The sequence below is a fragment of the Rousettus aegyptiacus genome, unplaced genomic scaffold (genome assembly GCF_014176215.1).
Source record: "Rousettus aegyptiacus isolate mRouAeg1 unplaced genomic scaffold, mRouAeg1.p scaffold_m13_p_1, whole genome shotgun sequence".
Taxonomy (NCBI): Eukaryota; Metazoa; Chordata; class Mammalia; order Chiroptera; family Pteropodidae; genus Rousettus; species Rousettus aegyptiacus.
The window spans coordinates 30,084,632-30,100,287 of NW_023416284.1; the positions used below are offsets into that span (position 1 = coordinate 30,084,632).

At 51.7% G+C, this 15,656-nt stretch overlaps 1 protein-coding gene across 14 annotated transcripts in view; it reads left to right on the forward strand.

The window, feature by feature from the left end:
- Window positions 1-15,354, forward strand: part of MAST2 (microtubule associated serine/threonine kinase 2) — a 168,168-nt gene extending 152,814 nt beyond the window's left edge. For 5 of the 14 annotated variants that reach the window (XM_036233331.1, XM_036233332.1, XM_036233344.1 and 2 more), the window contains 19 exons: window positions 695-796; window positions 2,947-3,079; window positions 3,910-3,971; window positions 4,212-4,297; window positions 4,720-4,928; window positions 5,894-6,032; window positions 7,878-8,010; window positions 8,773-8,938; window positions 9,431-9,532; window positions 9,801-9,923; window positions 10,104-10,213; window positions 10,555-10,709; window positions 10,938-11,221; window positions 11,330-11,524; window positions 12,200-12,426; window positions 12,565-12,687; window positions 13,070-13,206; window positions 13,336-13,502; window positions 13,806-15,354. In XM_036233331.1, coding sequence (XP_036089224.1) covers window positions 695-796; window positions 2,947-3,079; window positions 3,910-3,971; window positions 4,212-4,297; window positions 4,720-4,928; window positions 5,894-6,032; window positions 7,878-8,010; window positions 8,773-8,938; window positions 9,431-9,532; window positions 9,801-9,923; window positions 10,104-10,213; window positions 10,555-10,709; window positions 10,938-11,221; window positions 11,330-11,524; window positions 12,200-12,426; window positions 12,565-12,687; window positions 13,070-13,206; window positions 13,336-13,502; window positions 13,806-15,298 — 4,146 coding nt within the window. In that variant the 3' untranslated portion in view covers window positions 15,299-15,354. Of the gene's footprint in view, window positions 1-694; window positions 797-2,946; window positions 3,080-3,909; window positions 3,972-4,211; window positions 4,298-4,719; window positions 4,929-5,893; window positions 6,033-7,877; window positions 8,011-8,772; window positions 8,939-9,430; window positions 9,533-9,800; window positions 9,924-10,103; window positions 10,214-10,554; window positions 10,710-10,937; window positions 11,525-12,199; window positions 12,427-12,564; window positions 12,688-13,069; window positions 13,207-13,335; window positions 13,503-13,805 lie in introns of all 14 variants that reach the window. The other 9 variants (XM_036233328.1, XM_036233330.1, XM_036233334.1 and 6 more) reach the window with 5 other exon arrangements.
- The last annotated feature ends 302 nt before the right edge of the window (window positions 15,355-15,656 follow it).

Sequence of the window (15,656 nt, forward strand, 5' to 3'; positions counted from 1 at the left end):
GTTTTCTCCTATCCTCACCTAAACTGCTTATCTTTTTATATTTCCTATTTCATTTATAGGTTCACTGAAATTTTCCTAAAATAGTAGTTGCATTTACCTTCTGTTCCTGCTTCTTCCACCCTCAGGCCTACTCAGTCATCTGCCTCTGAAATGGCCCCAGACTGTCTGTTTCTCTCCATTCCTACTGCCTGAATTTATGCCTTTTTTTGTGTCTGCCTTATTGCAATAGCCTGTTGATGGGTTTTTCTGCTTTTAAGCTTGCCCTCTTCAGTGCACTGTCCACACTCCAACCAGAGTGGCCTTTCTAAAACACTTCTCTGGTCACATCACTCTCCTGCTTGAAGGTCTTCCTATTCCTAACAGTCTGTCTGGGGTGAAAAAATGAACATCGGTGAAGGCTCCATGGAGAGCTGCCCCTTAAGTTAGGGTCTGCAGGGGAAGTAAAATAAAGCTTGTTGGATGGAGGAGCAGGTAAAATGGCGTGTGACATTCTGTGATGTCATGTAGTGTTCTAAAGCTCTCATGGTTCTTAATGAGCAGCCTACTCCCTCTCACTGACCACTGGCCTTTTCTAAGTTCTCTCAGTGTAGCTCTCTGTACAACCAGATTGTAGTAGCTCTGCCCAGCCCGGTCCTGCTTAGCTCAGCCATGATGGGCCTGTGGATTACTTAAGCAACCTTTGTCTTCTTTACAGGCTCATGAGCGCTCAGAGAGTTCAGAAGTGGCTTTCGTGATGCAGCTGGTGAAAAAGCTGATGATTGTCATTGCCCGCCCAGCTCGTCTCCTGGAATGCCTGGTGAGTGGACTCTGGGAAGTTGCAGGGATGGAGAGGGGAGGGCTTGGAGAGGTGGAAGTGGAGGCTATAGAGGAAGTTATTCTGCTAACAGCAAAACTGGCGGCACCCACTGCCATTTCTACTGCTGAAGTCCTTAATTTAAATATGATATGCAAGAATTGAAGGACCAAACTAGTTCCTTTGAGGAAAACTGGATGGGCCTGAGGGATCTGGCAGGGGGAAGTATTAATCTGGTTCACCCCCACACTGAGCAGGCCCTGGGTCAGGAACACGGCTGGTTTTGTTTGCACAAGTTGAGTCCTTTATTTAATCATTCAGCGATGCTTTATTGAGTGCCTTCATGCTAAACACTGGAGATGTAGGCATAAATACAGCAGAGTCCCCATGTCCTAAGATGCTTCCTCTGTAATGGAGTTAGAGTTAGTCTTTCAGTGCCTTAGATAGAAGGCCCGGAGACATGTAAATAATAATCATGGTATAGCCACGAAGGTAAGCACAAGGTACAGCAAGAACATGGTGAAGGAAGCACTCCCTGTGGGGCATGAAGCTTATTCAGAAACTTGAAGAGTGGTTATGAGTTTGCCAGGTGAGGGGCATGGGAAAGGGCAGTCGATGAAGCAAAGTATGTTTGAAGACTTGGTGAGGATTAACCTGGAAGGTCGACCATGACAAGATCATGGAGAATGTCGGGTTCTCCGCTCATGAGTTTGCATTTATCTCTAAGGCCACTTGAAGCCATCAGAAAGTTTAGATAAGAGTGTAACAGTCAGATCTATGTTTTTAAACCAAGTTTATTAAGGGGTAATTTACATACAGTAAAACATATCCCTTTTGATGAGTATACAGTTCAATGAGTTTTAACCTGTATAATCACTGTTACAGTTGAGATAGAGGACATTTCTTTCACCTCAGAAAGTTCTCTCATGCCCTTTGCAGTCAGCCCCTGTCTTCTCTCAGACAGCCACTTATCACCTCTCTTTCACTGTGGAGAACTTTGCCTTTTGTACAGTTTCATATAAACGAAATAATATTGTGTGTTCTGACTTTTTCACTTAGCATAATTTTTTTGAGATTCATACATGTGGTTGCATGTATCAGTAAGTGGTTCCTACTTCTGAGTAATATTTCATCAGATTTACCTTTTAAAAAATATTATTCTGGCTGCAACATGGATAGTGAATTGGAAGAGAGGGTGGGATGAGTCGGAGACCAGTGCAGTCACTTAAAGCAATTCATGCGAGAGACAGGACTGGCCTGAACTAGGAGATTCATAGGAGAACAGAGAAGAGGGGGATTTATGAGGTAGACATTCTGATACAAGGACTGAAGAATATAAACTTAAAAGGACTTCTGGGTCTGGCTAGATTATATCCAGGTACATAGTGGTATAGTTCTCCAAAATAATGAGACCAGAGCTTAAGAAAGCAGTGTAGGCTGGGACTGTTGTGAAGCAGAGGGCCCCTCCCTCAAGAACGTGAAGTCCACAGTTAAGTAGGGGTTACAGTCAGGCCTGGGTTTGAATGCTGATTTTCTGTTCCTTCCTACCTCTGTGACCATGGACAAGTCAGTGCATCTCTGTGATGAGTTTTCATTTCACCAAGGTCACAGGTGTTATCAGGGTTTAGCCCAGAGTTGTGGCACTTAGAAGGCACTCAGTATATGGGACCCTTTTTATTAGGCACCCTGTGCTCTGATCCACATGGCTGTCCAACCCCTAGCACACAGGAGATTTCAGTAAATAGCTGAAGGTATGCATGCACCACCAGGGCTGTGAACCGTAACCGAGAGTGTGCCAGGACTGCTCCCGTGGACTGGGTGTGCGAACACGCCTGACAGTGCCGTGTGGCTGGTAGAAGGTTTTGGACCAGGTGTCTAGGCTGATCTCTTTTGAAAGCAAAAGCTCTGGTTCTTTTTGCTGGGAAGACAGCTTTTGCTTAGGATGTCCAGTCTGGAGGTGACCTGTAAGATACCTTTGTCCCCATCCTCATGATCCCTGAATCTTGATGTTTTGGGGTATTCAGGGGAAGGAGCATCCCATCACCAAGGGAAGGTCTCATTCATCCTGCACTGGGTGTGTGCTATCAAATCACAGAGGCCAGCAACCTCCACTTGTAGCTCTCACCACTGACTACCTCTCTCCCCTGGTACAGGAGTTTGACCCTGAAGAGTTCTACCACCTGTTGGAAGCAGCTGAGGGCCACGCCAAAGAGGGACAAGGGATTAAATGTGACATTCCCCGCTACATCGTTAGCCAGCTGGGCCTCACACGGGATCCCCTGGAGGGTGAGCATGCTGCCTGGTGTCTGCAGAGGCCCCACAGCCAACAAGCTCTTACAGCAGGGAAAACCCCGGAGAAGAGGCTTAGATTGGACATGGACATGGTAAAACATCAAGGGCCTCAGAGCTTTAAGAGGAACCCTGAGTTCTCTTGTCATAAAACAGCACCCCTCGTTTAGAATTGTTCACACCTGCCTGACGAACCCACCCTGGATTGTCTTGGGCCCCGCTGCATTGGATTTAGAGCCCAAGGTCAAAAGAGCTCAACAACTAAAGGACCACAATCACATTTTCAAAAAAGGTCACCTCTTCTGCATGCTTCCTTCTCCTGGTGCCAACTTACAAGTCCTTCTTTGTCTTTGGGGTGGTCCCAGCCCAGGGTTTCAGAAGATGATCACCATTCTTCAGGGCTTCACACTGAGCCCCTGCCTGGACTGTGGGCTCCTACTCCCTGGTCCATGACAGTCCCGCTGCCACCTCCCCTGCCTCCCAGCTCCATCTGACAAAGCCGAGTCTTGGCCAACAGGATGGGGACTGAGAGCTCAGCTTTGGACCCTGTTTTCCAGGAGTTGTCTCAAATATGGGAGAAGCTTTATAAAATTTGCCAGGCCTTATAAACAGCTCTAGACTTATGGAAATAGGAGCGGCAATATTATTTGGCATAAAAAAGTCAAAAAGCTGTGACTACACAGAGGATAGAGGCACAGGAGCAGATTTACACCCCAGTCTGATGAAGAAAGCATAATGCCTGCCCTACACACAGCTGTCCTGTGATATGAGTAGAAGTGCCTGACAGTGCCACACATATTTCTCTTGTGTCCTCGTTTTGTTTCTAGAAATGGCCCAGTTGAGCAGCTATGACAGTCCTGATACTCCAGAGACAGATGATTCAGTTGAGGTAAAGATCCTGAGCTCCTGTCCCAGTCCTGGCCCCTGGGCCTGTGAGTTCTTTGAAGAGAACCTCTGGTGGGGGCGGGGCGGGGGGGGGGGTAGTGCTTACACTATCTGAGAAGTCATTCAGCTCCTGGAGAAGATTAGCTAGGCGCAGCAGGGCTAAGAGCTGAGCTGATACTGGGGCCACAGCCCCCCTGAGCATGTGAGAAGCATACCTTCCTCCTCTTTTTCCCTTGTCTTCCAGGGCCGTGGGGCATCTCTGACATCTAAAAAGACACCCTCTGAAGAGGACTTTGAAACCACTAAGCTCATCAGCAATGGCGCCTATGGGTAAAGGCAGGGGTCAGGGTGTGGCCACACTGAGCCAAGTCAGCCCCTGGGCTCTTCCTTGTAGAATCGTTTGATGCCCAGTTCTCTCCCTCCTGGACCCTCTCCCTCCCCAAAGCCTCCTGGAGAGGCAAGAGCTCAGTTTCCTCTGACATCTGAGCATTGTTCCTTTCCCAGGTGATTCCCACTCCTCTTCGTAGCACTTCTCTCCCTGAACTGTGAGGAGGGGTTGAGCTGTGTCCTCAGGACTTGGTATATCAGGAGATTGAAGAGCTCTCTGGGCAGAGGGCCCAGATCCTCCTCATTGATAAGCACACCCCTGCTCCTTTGGTCTGTGCATTTATAAGGGTGAGAGGAGGCAGTTTGGCCACCCCAGCTCTGGGCGCTGAGGGTCCATGGGGGACGGGATGGGCTGTGTTTCCCAGGGCTGTATTCCTGGTGCGGCACAAGTCCACTCGGCAGCGCTTTGCCATGAAGAAGATCAACAAGCAGAACCTAATCCTACGGAACCAGATTCAGCAGGCTTTCGTGGAGCGTGACATACTGACTTTTGCCGAGAACCCCTTTGTGGTCAGCATGTTCTGCTCCTTTGAGACCAAGCGCCACCTCTGCATGGTGATGGAGTATGTTGAAGGTACTGGGGGAAAGGCGGCCTGGCATGGAGGCCAAGGCACAATCTGAGACTTGGCCTTGAGCTGGGACCAATAGCTCTTTATAGGGGTAAAGTTTCAGGGCTCAGCTTCCCCATCTGTTTGACATTGGTTTCTACCTTAGGATCTCAGAGACCATTGGCTATGGGGGGAAAAGGCTCCCTGCCCCTCACAGGGAGAGGCGTCTGCAGCAGTAGCAGACACAGCCCTGCCAGCTACCCTGGGACAGGATGTTTCAGCCTGGCAGCTATAGAACCCTGTACCCCAAAGCCTGCACAACCTCTGTTGCTGGTGCCAGGCAGGAACAAAGGAAGTAGCAGAGCTACAAAAGCCCTGGGTTGGATGCTGGGAAGATTGCCTCTGGGCCCTCAGAAGAAGGGAAAGCCATTGCCCTGGCTGATGGCTTGTGACGGGGACGCCCCATAAGGCCACACAAAATGCTGTGAGGGTGGAACAGAAGAGCGGCTTGGCCAGTGACCTTCCCTCTCCCCTTCTCAATTTTGTGTATAGCTTCTAGAGATAATTTGCCTAAGTGTTGACATTGAGGCTGAACAAACCTCCCCTTTTAATTAGTGGGTTCATGCTGGGAGTTTACAATGTTACTCAAAAACTAAAGGACAGCTAGCTGAACAATGCTGAAGTCTCAGCCAGATGCATTTACAATCCATAGGATTCCCATTCTAAAATAACTTAGTCCTGTCCCTACAAGACAACTCACAGACACAGAGGCCTGGGTTCCTTCCTTCTCTGGCTTAAACAGTGGCCTAAACAGTCATTCACTGTACCACCCGCTCCCTTCACACTGTCTCCCAGCCATGCAGCCATCACTATCTCTAGCACCAGGGTCTTCCATGAGGATGCCTCCTCTTGGGCCTTAGAGACTGTAAGCCTGAGACCATCTAGAGCAGGGACCTGGATCCTTCCTTCACATGGCGTGGCCTTGTTGCAGGAGGAGACTGTGCCACTCTGCTGAAGAACATCGGGGCCCTGCCTGTGGACATGGTGCGTCTGTACTTTGCGGAAACTGTGCTGGCCCTGGAATACTTACACAACTATGGCATCGTGCACCGTGACCTCAAGCCTGACAAGTATGCCCACTATCTGGGTCCCTTGTCCAAGCTCTCCCTCTTGGGTCTCTAGATAAATGGAAGCAGACACAGCATGTTTGAATCTATACCAGAATGGCTGCTAGGAAACAGTGCCCATGTGGGTATCCATCTAGGTCTAGTGCTCTATCCTCTGACCATCCCAAGTGCAAAAACCATTGCCAGCAAGGTCTGGCAGGGGCATTGTAAGTCTGGTGACATGTAGAATCACTGAGGAGCATCACTCAAGGATCCAAACAAGAACAAAAGAATCAGGATATCTAATAGATGGCCGAACAAGCATTCTAATACTGACATATACTCTGTGCCAAGCATAGTATTATGGGCTATAAAAGAGTCCTTGGCCTGTAGAACTTAAGTCTAGTGTGGGAGACAAATATCCGTGTATAAGCTACTTCTCAGGAGGCATTAGGCAGTTGGAAAAAGGTGTGAGGAGCTTCCTAAATCTGGGGAATGGGGTCTGCAAAGACTCACAGGTATGAGAGAACGTGAGCCACTGAAGAACTACCAATAGTACAATGTGGCTGAAGCTGGAGATTGTTGGTTGCTCAGAGTAATAAGAGATGAGGCTAGGTAGGCAGGGATGAGATCACCAAGGGCCTTTTTGTTAATTTTGGATTTTATTTTAAAGGGTCTTAGAGTCTTTTTGAAGGGCCTGTTAACTAAAGGTATGATAGAGTGACACACTCAGATTTTGGTTATAGTTTAGGAAGATCACTCTGGCAGCGGACCACTGCAGTAGACCAGTCCAAAAACAACAATGCCTGCACCAAAACAGTCAGGATGGAGAAGAGAGGGATAGTGTTGGGGGAGTAGAAAGGAAATGATAAGGTTGGTGTAGAGGTGCAAAGAGAAGTGAGAGAGCAGAAGGAGTTGGATATCTTCCAGATTTCCAGCTTGGGGCTGGTGCATGGTGATGAGCCTCTGTAGTGGAAAGTGGCCTTGACATTAGACCTGAGTCCAAATGACTACTCATTAACTCTGTGAACTTGAGTCTGAACTAGACCTCTCCGAGCTTCATATTCCTCTTTAAAATGGGGATAATAATGCCTACTTTTGTTGTGTTACTCTATATGATAATCTTTCAGGAGCCAGGATATTTTTATAAATAATTAGTAAAGTACTTATCACTGAGTTCAGTAGGTAATAGAAGTCATTGCTTTGCACTAAGGAAAGGACCAGTTAGGAGGTGTTACTTTGGACATGTTGGGTTTGTGTTACCTGTAAGACTTCTGGGCAGTTAGTAAATATGGAACTCTAGAAGTCAGGGCCAGAGATACTGATTTGGGAATTATAGAGTAAAGGGGTGGCAAGATGCAGCCTTCTCACAAAACGAAATGTGAAAGGAGAAGAGAGAGATCTCTATGAGAGCTTATTTCTAGTTTCTCCCAACCAACCCTCTTTGTAAGACCAACCGCGGTCATGGGACAAGAGTATGTGCCCCTTTTCTCTCTCCTTGAGAAGGGAGTATTGTGCGCCCCCCAGGTCAGGAGAGGGGACTGGGAATGGCTATAGTCTTAGGATGAGGCTGATCGCTCTAGAAGAAAGCCTGTTCCTTAGCTGGCTGACACCTGCCTCCAGTCGAGGGCAATAAACAAATGAATTGGGGGAATGGGCAAAAGGCAGGTTAGATGTGCAGAATGCAGTACTCACAAAGCCAAAGCTATTTTTTCTTTCACAGCTGCCTGTCTCTTTTCTGAAGCTACCCTGCTTATGTCCCACAATAAACCCATAAAAGCCTGAGTAGGAAAATTTGGCATATACTAAAATCAGCACTCTTAGGAAATTAGGAAATAACTCCATCCTTTTGTTTCTCTGGTTTTCTAGCCTCCTGATTACGTCCATGGGGCACATCAAGCTCACTGACTTTGGCCTTTCTAAAATTGGCCTCATGAGTTTGACAACAAACTTGTATGAGGGTCACATTGAAAAGGATGCCCGGGAGTTCTTGGACAAGCAGGTAAGGAAGGATAGTTGAGACTTTGGAGGTTGAATTCCAGGCCTCAATATAAGGCCTGGGGGCCACATGTTTACCTTGTAGGTAGATATTAAGACTGGGAGCTCCTATCTTTTTCACCTGTGGTTCCAGAGAGGCATTGAGATAGGTAGCACATTTGAAAAATAGGGTGGGCTGTGAAAATCATAGATAAAAAATCCAAAATCATCTTCCTCCTCAGGATTTGGAGAAGAAAGGTCCCATAACCGCAGACACTCTCAGAGACTGGTATGAAATCAGTCCTGAACCTTCTATCCTCAGTCGAGGGCAAGGCTCTCCTAGAGTCTGTTGTTCTTGGAACACAGCTCCAAATTTCCACTGGGCTATCACCCAACTTCCTGATAGTAGCTTCTGGATGTTCCCTGCTTTGACATTTCAGGTTGTGACTGTTCACAAGTCACTCTAGTTGTCATATGATTATAGGGTCTCTTCTTTGGAAGGCTGGAGGGAAAAGGCCAGTTGTGGAGTGGGGACCAGATGCCAAAAGGTGTTGAGGGATCAGGGAGTGGTGATTCCAGGCTAGCATTAGATGTTTTGGGTAATTAGGAAGTACACAAACTCACCACCCCCGCAGCAGTTCCAACTCTGGTACCCTGGGTCTCCTGTTGATCCTGCTCATTAACCAGTTAGCCGAGTCTTCATTCAGAGACTTTTTTTTACCCCTCCTGCTGTCATGCCAATGAGCTGCCTCAGGAAGCTGAGCCAGCCTGGCTTCTCTTCGCCCAGGTATGCGGGACCCCGGAGTACATTGCACCTGAGGTGATCCTGCGCCAGGGCTATGGGAAGCCAGTGGACTGGTGGGCCATGGGCATAATCCTGTATGAGTTCCTGGTGGGCTGCGTCCCTTTCTTTGGAGACACTCCAGAGGAGCTCTTTGGGCAAGTGATCAGTGGTAGGTACTGTCACCCTGGCCCACTTGGGGAGGCAGCGTCTGGGTCCACAAATATGATTCATGCACACGTCTGTGAGGCTTCTGAACTCTTGTTCTGCGTTCATGTGTGTGTGTTTGGTAGGCTTGCCTCTTTGATGCACGTGTGCGTGTCCGTGCACAGGCATTCTCTGTGTCACCTGGGGTTCTTTTTGTGTTCATATTCCCCCATATGTGCATGGGTGTACCTGTGTTGTATATGTGCATATCCTGTGAGTGTGAGTTCTGTGTATGTGTGAGTGTGAATGTGTCTTGAGTATAAAGGTAGAGTGAACCTTGGATCAAAGAACAAGCCATGATCTAGGGTGTGAGAGACTTCCTTAGGGCACCAGGACCTATAGAACTTAAGGAATCAGGGTCCCAGGCAAGCTTTCAGGGGCTCTAGGCTGGACCCTTTATGCCTCCTTACCCCTCTCTGGCCCACTCATTTCCCTCTCACCCCCAATGACTCATCAGATGAGATTGTGTGGCCTGAGGGGGATGACGCACTTCCGTCCGATGCCCAGGACCTCACTTCTAAATTGCTCCACCAGAACCCTCTGGAGAGACTGGGTACAGGTAGGAAAGGCCCCGCTAACCTTTCTTACCACTTGGACGAGGGAAGGGGGAGGCCGAGTCCATGCAGTTGGGTGGGTCAGGCTTCAGGTGTGGGCAGCGCTTCTAGATCCTGCAACTGCCCTATTCTCTCTCTGAGCAGAAAAGTGTGGAAGGTCCTGGAGCCGAGGCCTCCAGGTCTTGCCTCCTACAGTCTGGGTTCTCACTGGACTTCCTGACTCGGCCTCCCCAGCTCATCCCGCCCTCTTGCCCATGCCCTTCCTGTGCACAGGCAGTGCCTATGAGGTGAAGCAGCACCCATTCTTCACTGGTCTCGACTGGACGGGGCTTCTTCGCCAGAAGGCTGAATTTATTCCTCAGCTGGAGTCAGAGGATGACACCAGCTACTTTGACAGTAAGGCCACTAGTGGAACAGGTGGGGGGAGTGGGACTCCTACAGTTTTACCCAGAAACACCTGTGTACCCTGACCTTGTCATTGGGAGCAACTTCTCCAGGCCTTCCTGAAGTCTGACAGGCTCAAAAGGAGGCCACCGCCAGGGGCCTCTGAAGGGAACTATCCTGTGTCTGACCCAGCCCGCTCAGATCGATACCACCACATGGACTCGGAGGATGAGGAGGAAGTGAGTGAGGATGGCTGCCTTGAGATCCGTCAGTTCTCTTCCTGCTCTCCAAGGTTCAGCAAGGTATTACAGGCCGGGGAGAACAGGCTGGAGGACTGGGCGAAGAGGACCCGTCAAGGGACATAGCTGGGGCAGGCCGGGGGGGAGGCGATGGGGCTACCTCTAGGAAAACAGGAAGAAAGGACTGGGCCTGCATGACAGATGCTTCTAGAACCACTCCAGGCCCTGACATCTGAGATGCCAGGTCAGACTAGTAGAACCGCTGCTTCCTTGAATATTTACTTGGTATGTATGGAGGAGGGAGGGGAGGACTGGTTCAAATTCCTCGGTTTCAGGTGCCAAGGATACCTTTCCCCTCCTGTGTCTGTTGGAACCTGTCCGCAGCATGTCTTCTGTGCCCACAGGTGTACAGTAGCATGGAGAGGCTCTCGCTGCTCGATGAGCGCCGGACACCACCCCCCACCAAGCGCAGCCTGAGCGAGGAGAAGGAAGACCGCTCAGATGGCCTGGCAGGGCTCAAAGGCCGAGACCGGAGCTGGGTGATTGGCTCCCCTGAGATGTGAGCACCCAGAGCTCACCCAGGGGGTGCAGCACAGCCATCCATCAGTTGCCACAGATTATGGGCGAGAGTCAGATCGTGGGGAGGACTGCTGGTGTCAGTGAGGGATCACTCACAAGAATGGCTCCTAGAGGAATGTCTGAGAAGAGTTCTGTGGGCCCCTAAGGCAGGCTGGGCTGGAGGAGGAGACCGCCCGAGCCGCCTCACCCTAGGCCTTGTGTCTCACAGATTGCGGAAGCGGCTGTCGGTGTCCGAGTCATCCCACACCGAGAGTGACTCAAGCCCTCCACTGACGGTGCGACGCCGCTGCTCAGGCCTCCTGGATGTACCTCGATTCCCTGAGGGTCCTGAGGAGGCTAGCAGTACCCCCAGGAAGCAGCAACAGGAGGGCACATGGTTTCTGACACCCCTATCGGGAGAAGGGGTATCTGGGCCTATCCCTGAACGGCAAGTGGAACGGCAGTTGAAGCTGGATGAAGAGCCCATCAGCCAGAGCAGTGGTTCCAGTCCAGGTGTGGCCCAGCAGGTGGCCAAAGGGCCTAAGCCGGAGGATACCGCAGGGAGGCAGGGAGGGGAGGCTCAGCTGTATTGCAGGTCTCATGGCTCGCTTGGGCCCACAGCCAAGGAGACCCGAGGCCGTGGGATGCCACAGCTAGCTGAGGGAGCCACAGCCAAGGCCCTCAGTGACCTGGCAGTGCGCAGGGCCCGCCACCGTCTGCTCTCTGGAGACTCAATAGAAAAGCGCACTGCTCGCCCCATCAACAAAGTGATCAAGTCTGCCTCAGCCACAGCCCTGTCCCTCCTTATTCCCACAGGTGAGGCCCTGGGGAATTAGGATAAATCTCATAGGAAGGGCCTTGGAATCTGAGTCTGTGGCAGGGGGCTGCAAGTGGCAGGTGTGTCTGTGTGTCTGTGTGTCGTATGTTAAGGAGCATGGATCTGAGACACCATGTGTCATTGCTACCCCAGTTATGAGACTAGAGGTCCCTAAAGGTGCGCACTGGTGTCTGGGATTGTGTGTGTCCCCGAAGGCAGGACAACACCATGTAACAAGTGCAGGCTCTGAGGCAGAGCTTATTTTTAAATCCTGGTTCCATCACTAAATGGCTCTTGACCTTGAAGAAGTTGCTTAACCTTAATCCTGAGTCTCAAGGTCCTCATCAAAAAAAAAAAAAAAGAAAGAAAGAAAGAAAGTGGACATTAATAGTGGTAGCTCATAGGATAACTGTAATGTTTAATTGTGGTCCCTGATACATATAAGCACTCTGTAAATACTAGCTGCCATTCCCTATCACCTTCTGGGGTCTGTGAGGGTCTGGGTATATGAGGCGGCCTTGCTGCTTAAAGGCTGTGGGGAAGACATCCCTGGGCTCAGGCTCGGTCTCTGACTAGAGTTGTGTGGGATACACAGCCTAGACAAGAGGCCAGTTTGGGAGCATAGCCATGACAGAGTCCTCTGACTCACTAAGTCCTGGATTCTCCTTCTCCAGAACACCACACCTGCTCTCCATTGGCCAGCCCCATGTCCCCACATTCCCAGTCATCCAACCCGTCATCCAGGGACTCTTCTCCAAGCAGGGACTTCTTGCCAGCCCTCGGCAACTCGAGGCCCCCCATCACCATCCACCGAGCTGGCAAGAAGTATGGCTTCACCTTGAGGGCCATCCGTGTCTACATGGGTGACTCAGACGTCTACACTGTGCACCACATGGTGTGGGTATGTCTGCCCATCCAGACCCATTTTCCCCCAGCTTCGTCACTCCGCTACCTCTCCCTACTTCCCCATCCCTGCCCGCACTGCCCTCGGGGGTCATGCTCAGGCTCCAGACTGAGGACTCTTCTTTCCTTGGGGCAGCACGTGGAGGAGGGAGGCCCAGCCAGTGAGGCGGGACTTCGTCAGGGTGACCTCATCACTCACGTCAATGGGGAGCCTGTGCATGGGCTGGTGCACACGGAGGTGGTGGAGCTGATCCTGAAGGTCAGTGCCGGGCATGCTGCCCGCCATGGCCCACCCAGCTGTGTGGGTGTGTGGCTGGCCTTAGGGAGATGGGAAGGTCAGGGCTTAGGACCTGGGTGTGACCGTGCCTGGGTTCTTGCTGGAAGGCAGCACCCTCGCTGACCATGGCCCAGGGATTCTTCTGAGCTGTGTGTAGGACGGGAGAAAAGGAGGAGTAAGCCTCTTCTCTACCTTCCCAACCCCAAACCACTTGGGCTCCAGTTGGAGCCTTTTTCATAACTGTGGTTCAGATATGTTGATGCATGAGCAAAACCTAGCGCCATGATCCAGCCAGGCCCCGGGGTAGGGGCAGGGGCGACAGTACGGCCACCGCCTGAGTCTAGGCTCATGCTCTCTTCCCCAGAGTGGAAACAAGGTGTCTATTTCAACTACTCCCCTGGAGAACACATCCATTAAAGTAGGGCCAGCTCGGAAGGGCAGCTACAAGGCCAAGATGGCCCGAAGGAGCAAGCGGAGCCGGGCCAAGGATGGGCAAGAAAGGTGAGCCAGGCTTAACCCCGGGTCTGCCCTAAACCAGTATATGGTACTGTTCGGGTTAAGGGGAAGAGGGCACAGCGTATGCTGTGCTCTTGACACCAATCAGACAGCCTTTGACCCTTATCTCTGCAGCAGAAAAAGGAGCTCCCTGTTCCGGAAGATAACGAAGCAGGCATCCCTGCTCCACACCAGCCGCAGCCTCTCTTCCCTTAACCGCTCCTTGTCATCAGGGGAGAGCGGGCCGGGCTCTCCCACACACAGCCACAGCCTCTCCCCCCGATCGCCCACTCAGCATTCAGGTAGGAAGGGCTCCCCTGAGATCACAGAGATGGCCCCTGGGAGGTAGTAAAGTGCCCAGGGTCCTCTCTGCTTCTCACTGGTCTGTCTCACTCTGAAACTCATTCAGCCCACCCCCTGAAAGACCCCGCAGTCCTAGGGAGGAGGTAACAGCGCAGGGGGTGACTTCGTTTCTGTAGCCTGGGCTCTGGTTCACTGGTGGGGTAACCTTGATGATCTTGGGACAATCCAGGACTAATCCCTGCCTTGTTCCTCAGTCACTTCTCACAGCTAATATTACTCTGCCTTTCTCTGTTTGTGCAAAGTGGGAGGGAATTCGTCACAGAGCAGCTCCCCCAACTCCAGCGTGCCCAGCTCTCCAGCCAGCTCTGGGCACACGCGGCCCAGCTCCCTGCACGGTCTGGCACCCAAGCTCCAACGCCAGTACCGCTCTCCGCGGCGCAAGTCAGCAGGCAGCATCCCTCTGTCACCACTGGCCCACACCCCTTCTCCACCGCCAGCTGCTTCGCCCCAGCGCTCCCCATCGCCCCTGTCTGGCCAGGGAACCCAGGCCCTCCCCACCAAGCTTCACTTGTCGCCTCCCCTAGGTAGGCAACTCTCACGGCCCAAGAGTGCAGAACCACCCCGCTCACCACTCCTTAAGAGGGTACAGTCAGCCGAGAAACTGGCAGCTGCACTTGCTGCTTCAGAGAAGAAGCTAGCCACTTCACGAAAGCATAGCCTTGACCTGCCCCACCCTGAGCTAAAGAAGGAACTGCCACCCAGGGAAGTCAGCCCCCTGGAGGTGGCTGGGACCAGAAGTGTGCTGTCTGGGAAGGGGGTGCTGCAGCCTGCTCCTTCACGGGCTCTAGGCACCCTTCGACAGGACCGGGCTGAACGGCGAGAGTCACTGCAAAAGCAGGAAGCCATCCGTGAGGTTGACTCTTCAGAGGATGATACTGATGAGGGGCCTGAGAACGGCCAAGGTGCACAGGAGCCAAGCTTGGTACTTAACTCAGAAGTGGGCCAAGATCAACTACTCAGAGGAGCAGGAGAGGGTGAGGAAGAAGAGACCTTCTTGCCCAGGAGCCAGGGCCCAGTGGTCCCAAGTCTATTGACAGGGATCACACTGGAACCTCCCAGAATGGAAGGCCCTGGCATCCCCCAGAGGAGGCTCGGGACCCCGCGAGTCTTTGAGGGGACTGCCAGCTCCTTGTCACCAGCTTCCAGCCTGTGTAGGGCTGGCCCCACAGACCCCATCCCCTCTGAAGGCTGCTGGAAGGCCCAGCCCCTCCACACCCAGGCACTAGCAGCACTTTGTCCCAGCTCTTCAGGACGCATCCCCACCAGCTGCCCCACTGCTTCCTCCACCTCTGGAGAGCCAGGCCCATGGTCCTGGAATCTCCTTCTCGAGGACCCAGATGGGGCATCCTCGAGCAGAAAGGCAACAATGGAAGGTGGACTGGTCAGCTCCCAGCGTTTGGAAACCACGACTCCAGCTCACCCTGAGAACTGGTCTCCCAGGCAGGAGGGGAAGTCATGTCCACCCAGTGCCCCTGGGCTGGCCCAGCCACCTTGTGAGCTTCCCAGCCAACATTGGATATGGGAGCCTGAATACGCACAAGTAGAGAAAGAAGAGCCAGCCCTAGGCATCACCAAAGTGCCTGATGCCTCAGGTGACAGGAGGCAGAACGTTCCGTGCAGAAGCTGCCCCCTCACCCAGGAGCCTGGGCTCAGACTGCTCCAGAGGGGCCAAGACCCAGGGGGCTCTCAAAAGCACCAGGACTCGGCCCCCAATGAGCTTTTAAAGCAAACGTAGCAGTTTTCTGCCATTTCTTGCACTCAGACCTGTGTAATACACGCTCTTGGAAACCACCTTTGTCTCTTGCTTCTTTCCTTCGGTCAACACAAATGTAAACTCAAGATTCAATGTTGCCACTGAAAACAAGAGTGAAAAATACGACAGTTTCCATTTTCAGGGGAGGGGCATCTAACCCAGCTTGGCTTCTTAGAGATATGACATCTGAGCTCAGACCTGAAGAAGGAAAGGTGATAGGTAGTGGGCTGCTGGGTTAGATGAGTGGGAATTTAAAAGTGGAAATGGGTCTAATGAGTTAGGCAAGGGTCATAGCTAATGGTCTTCAGGGAGTTTAGACTTTCTGTCGGTGATGAGGAAC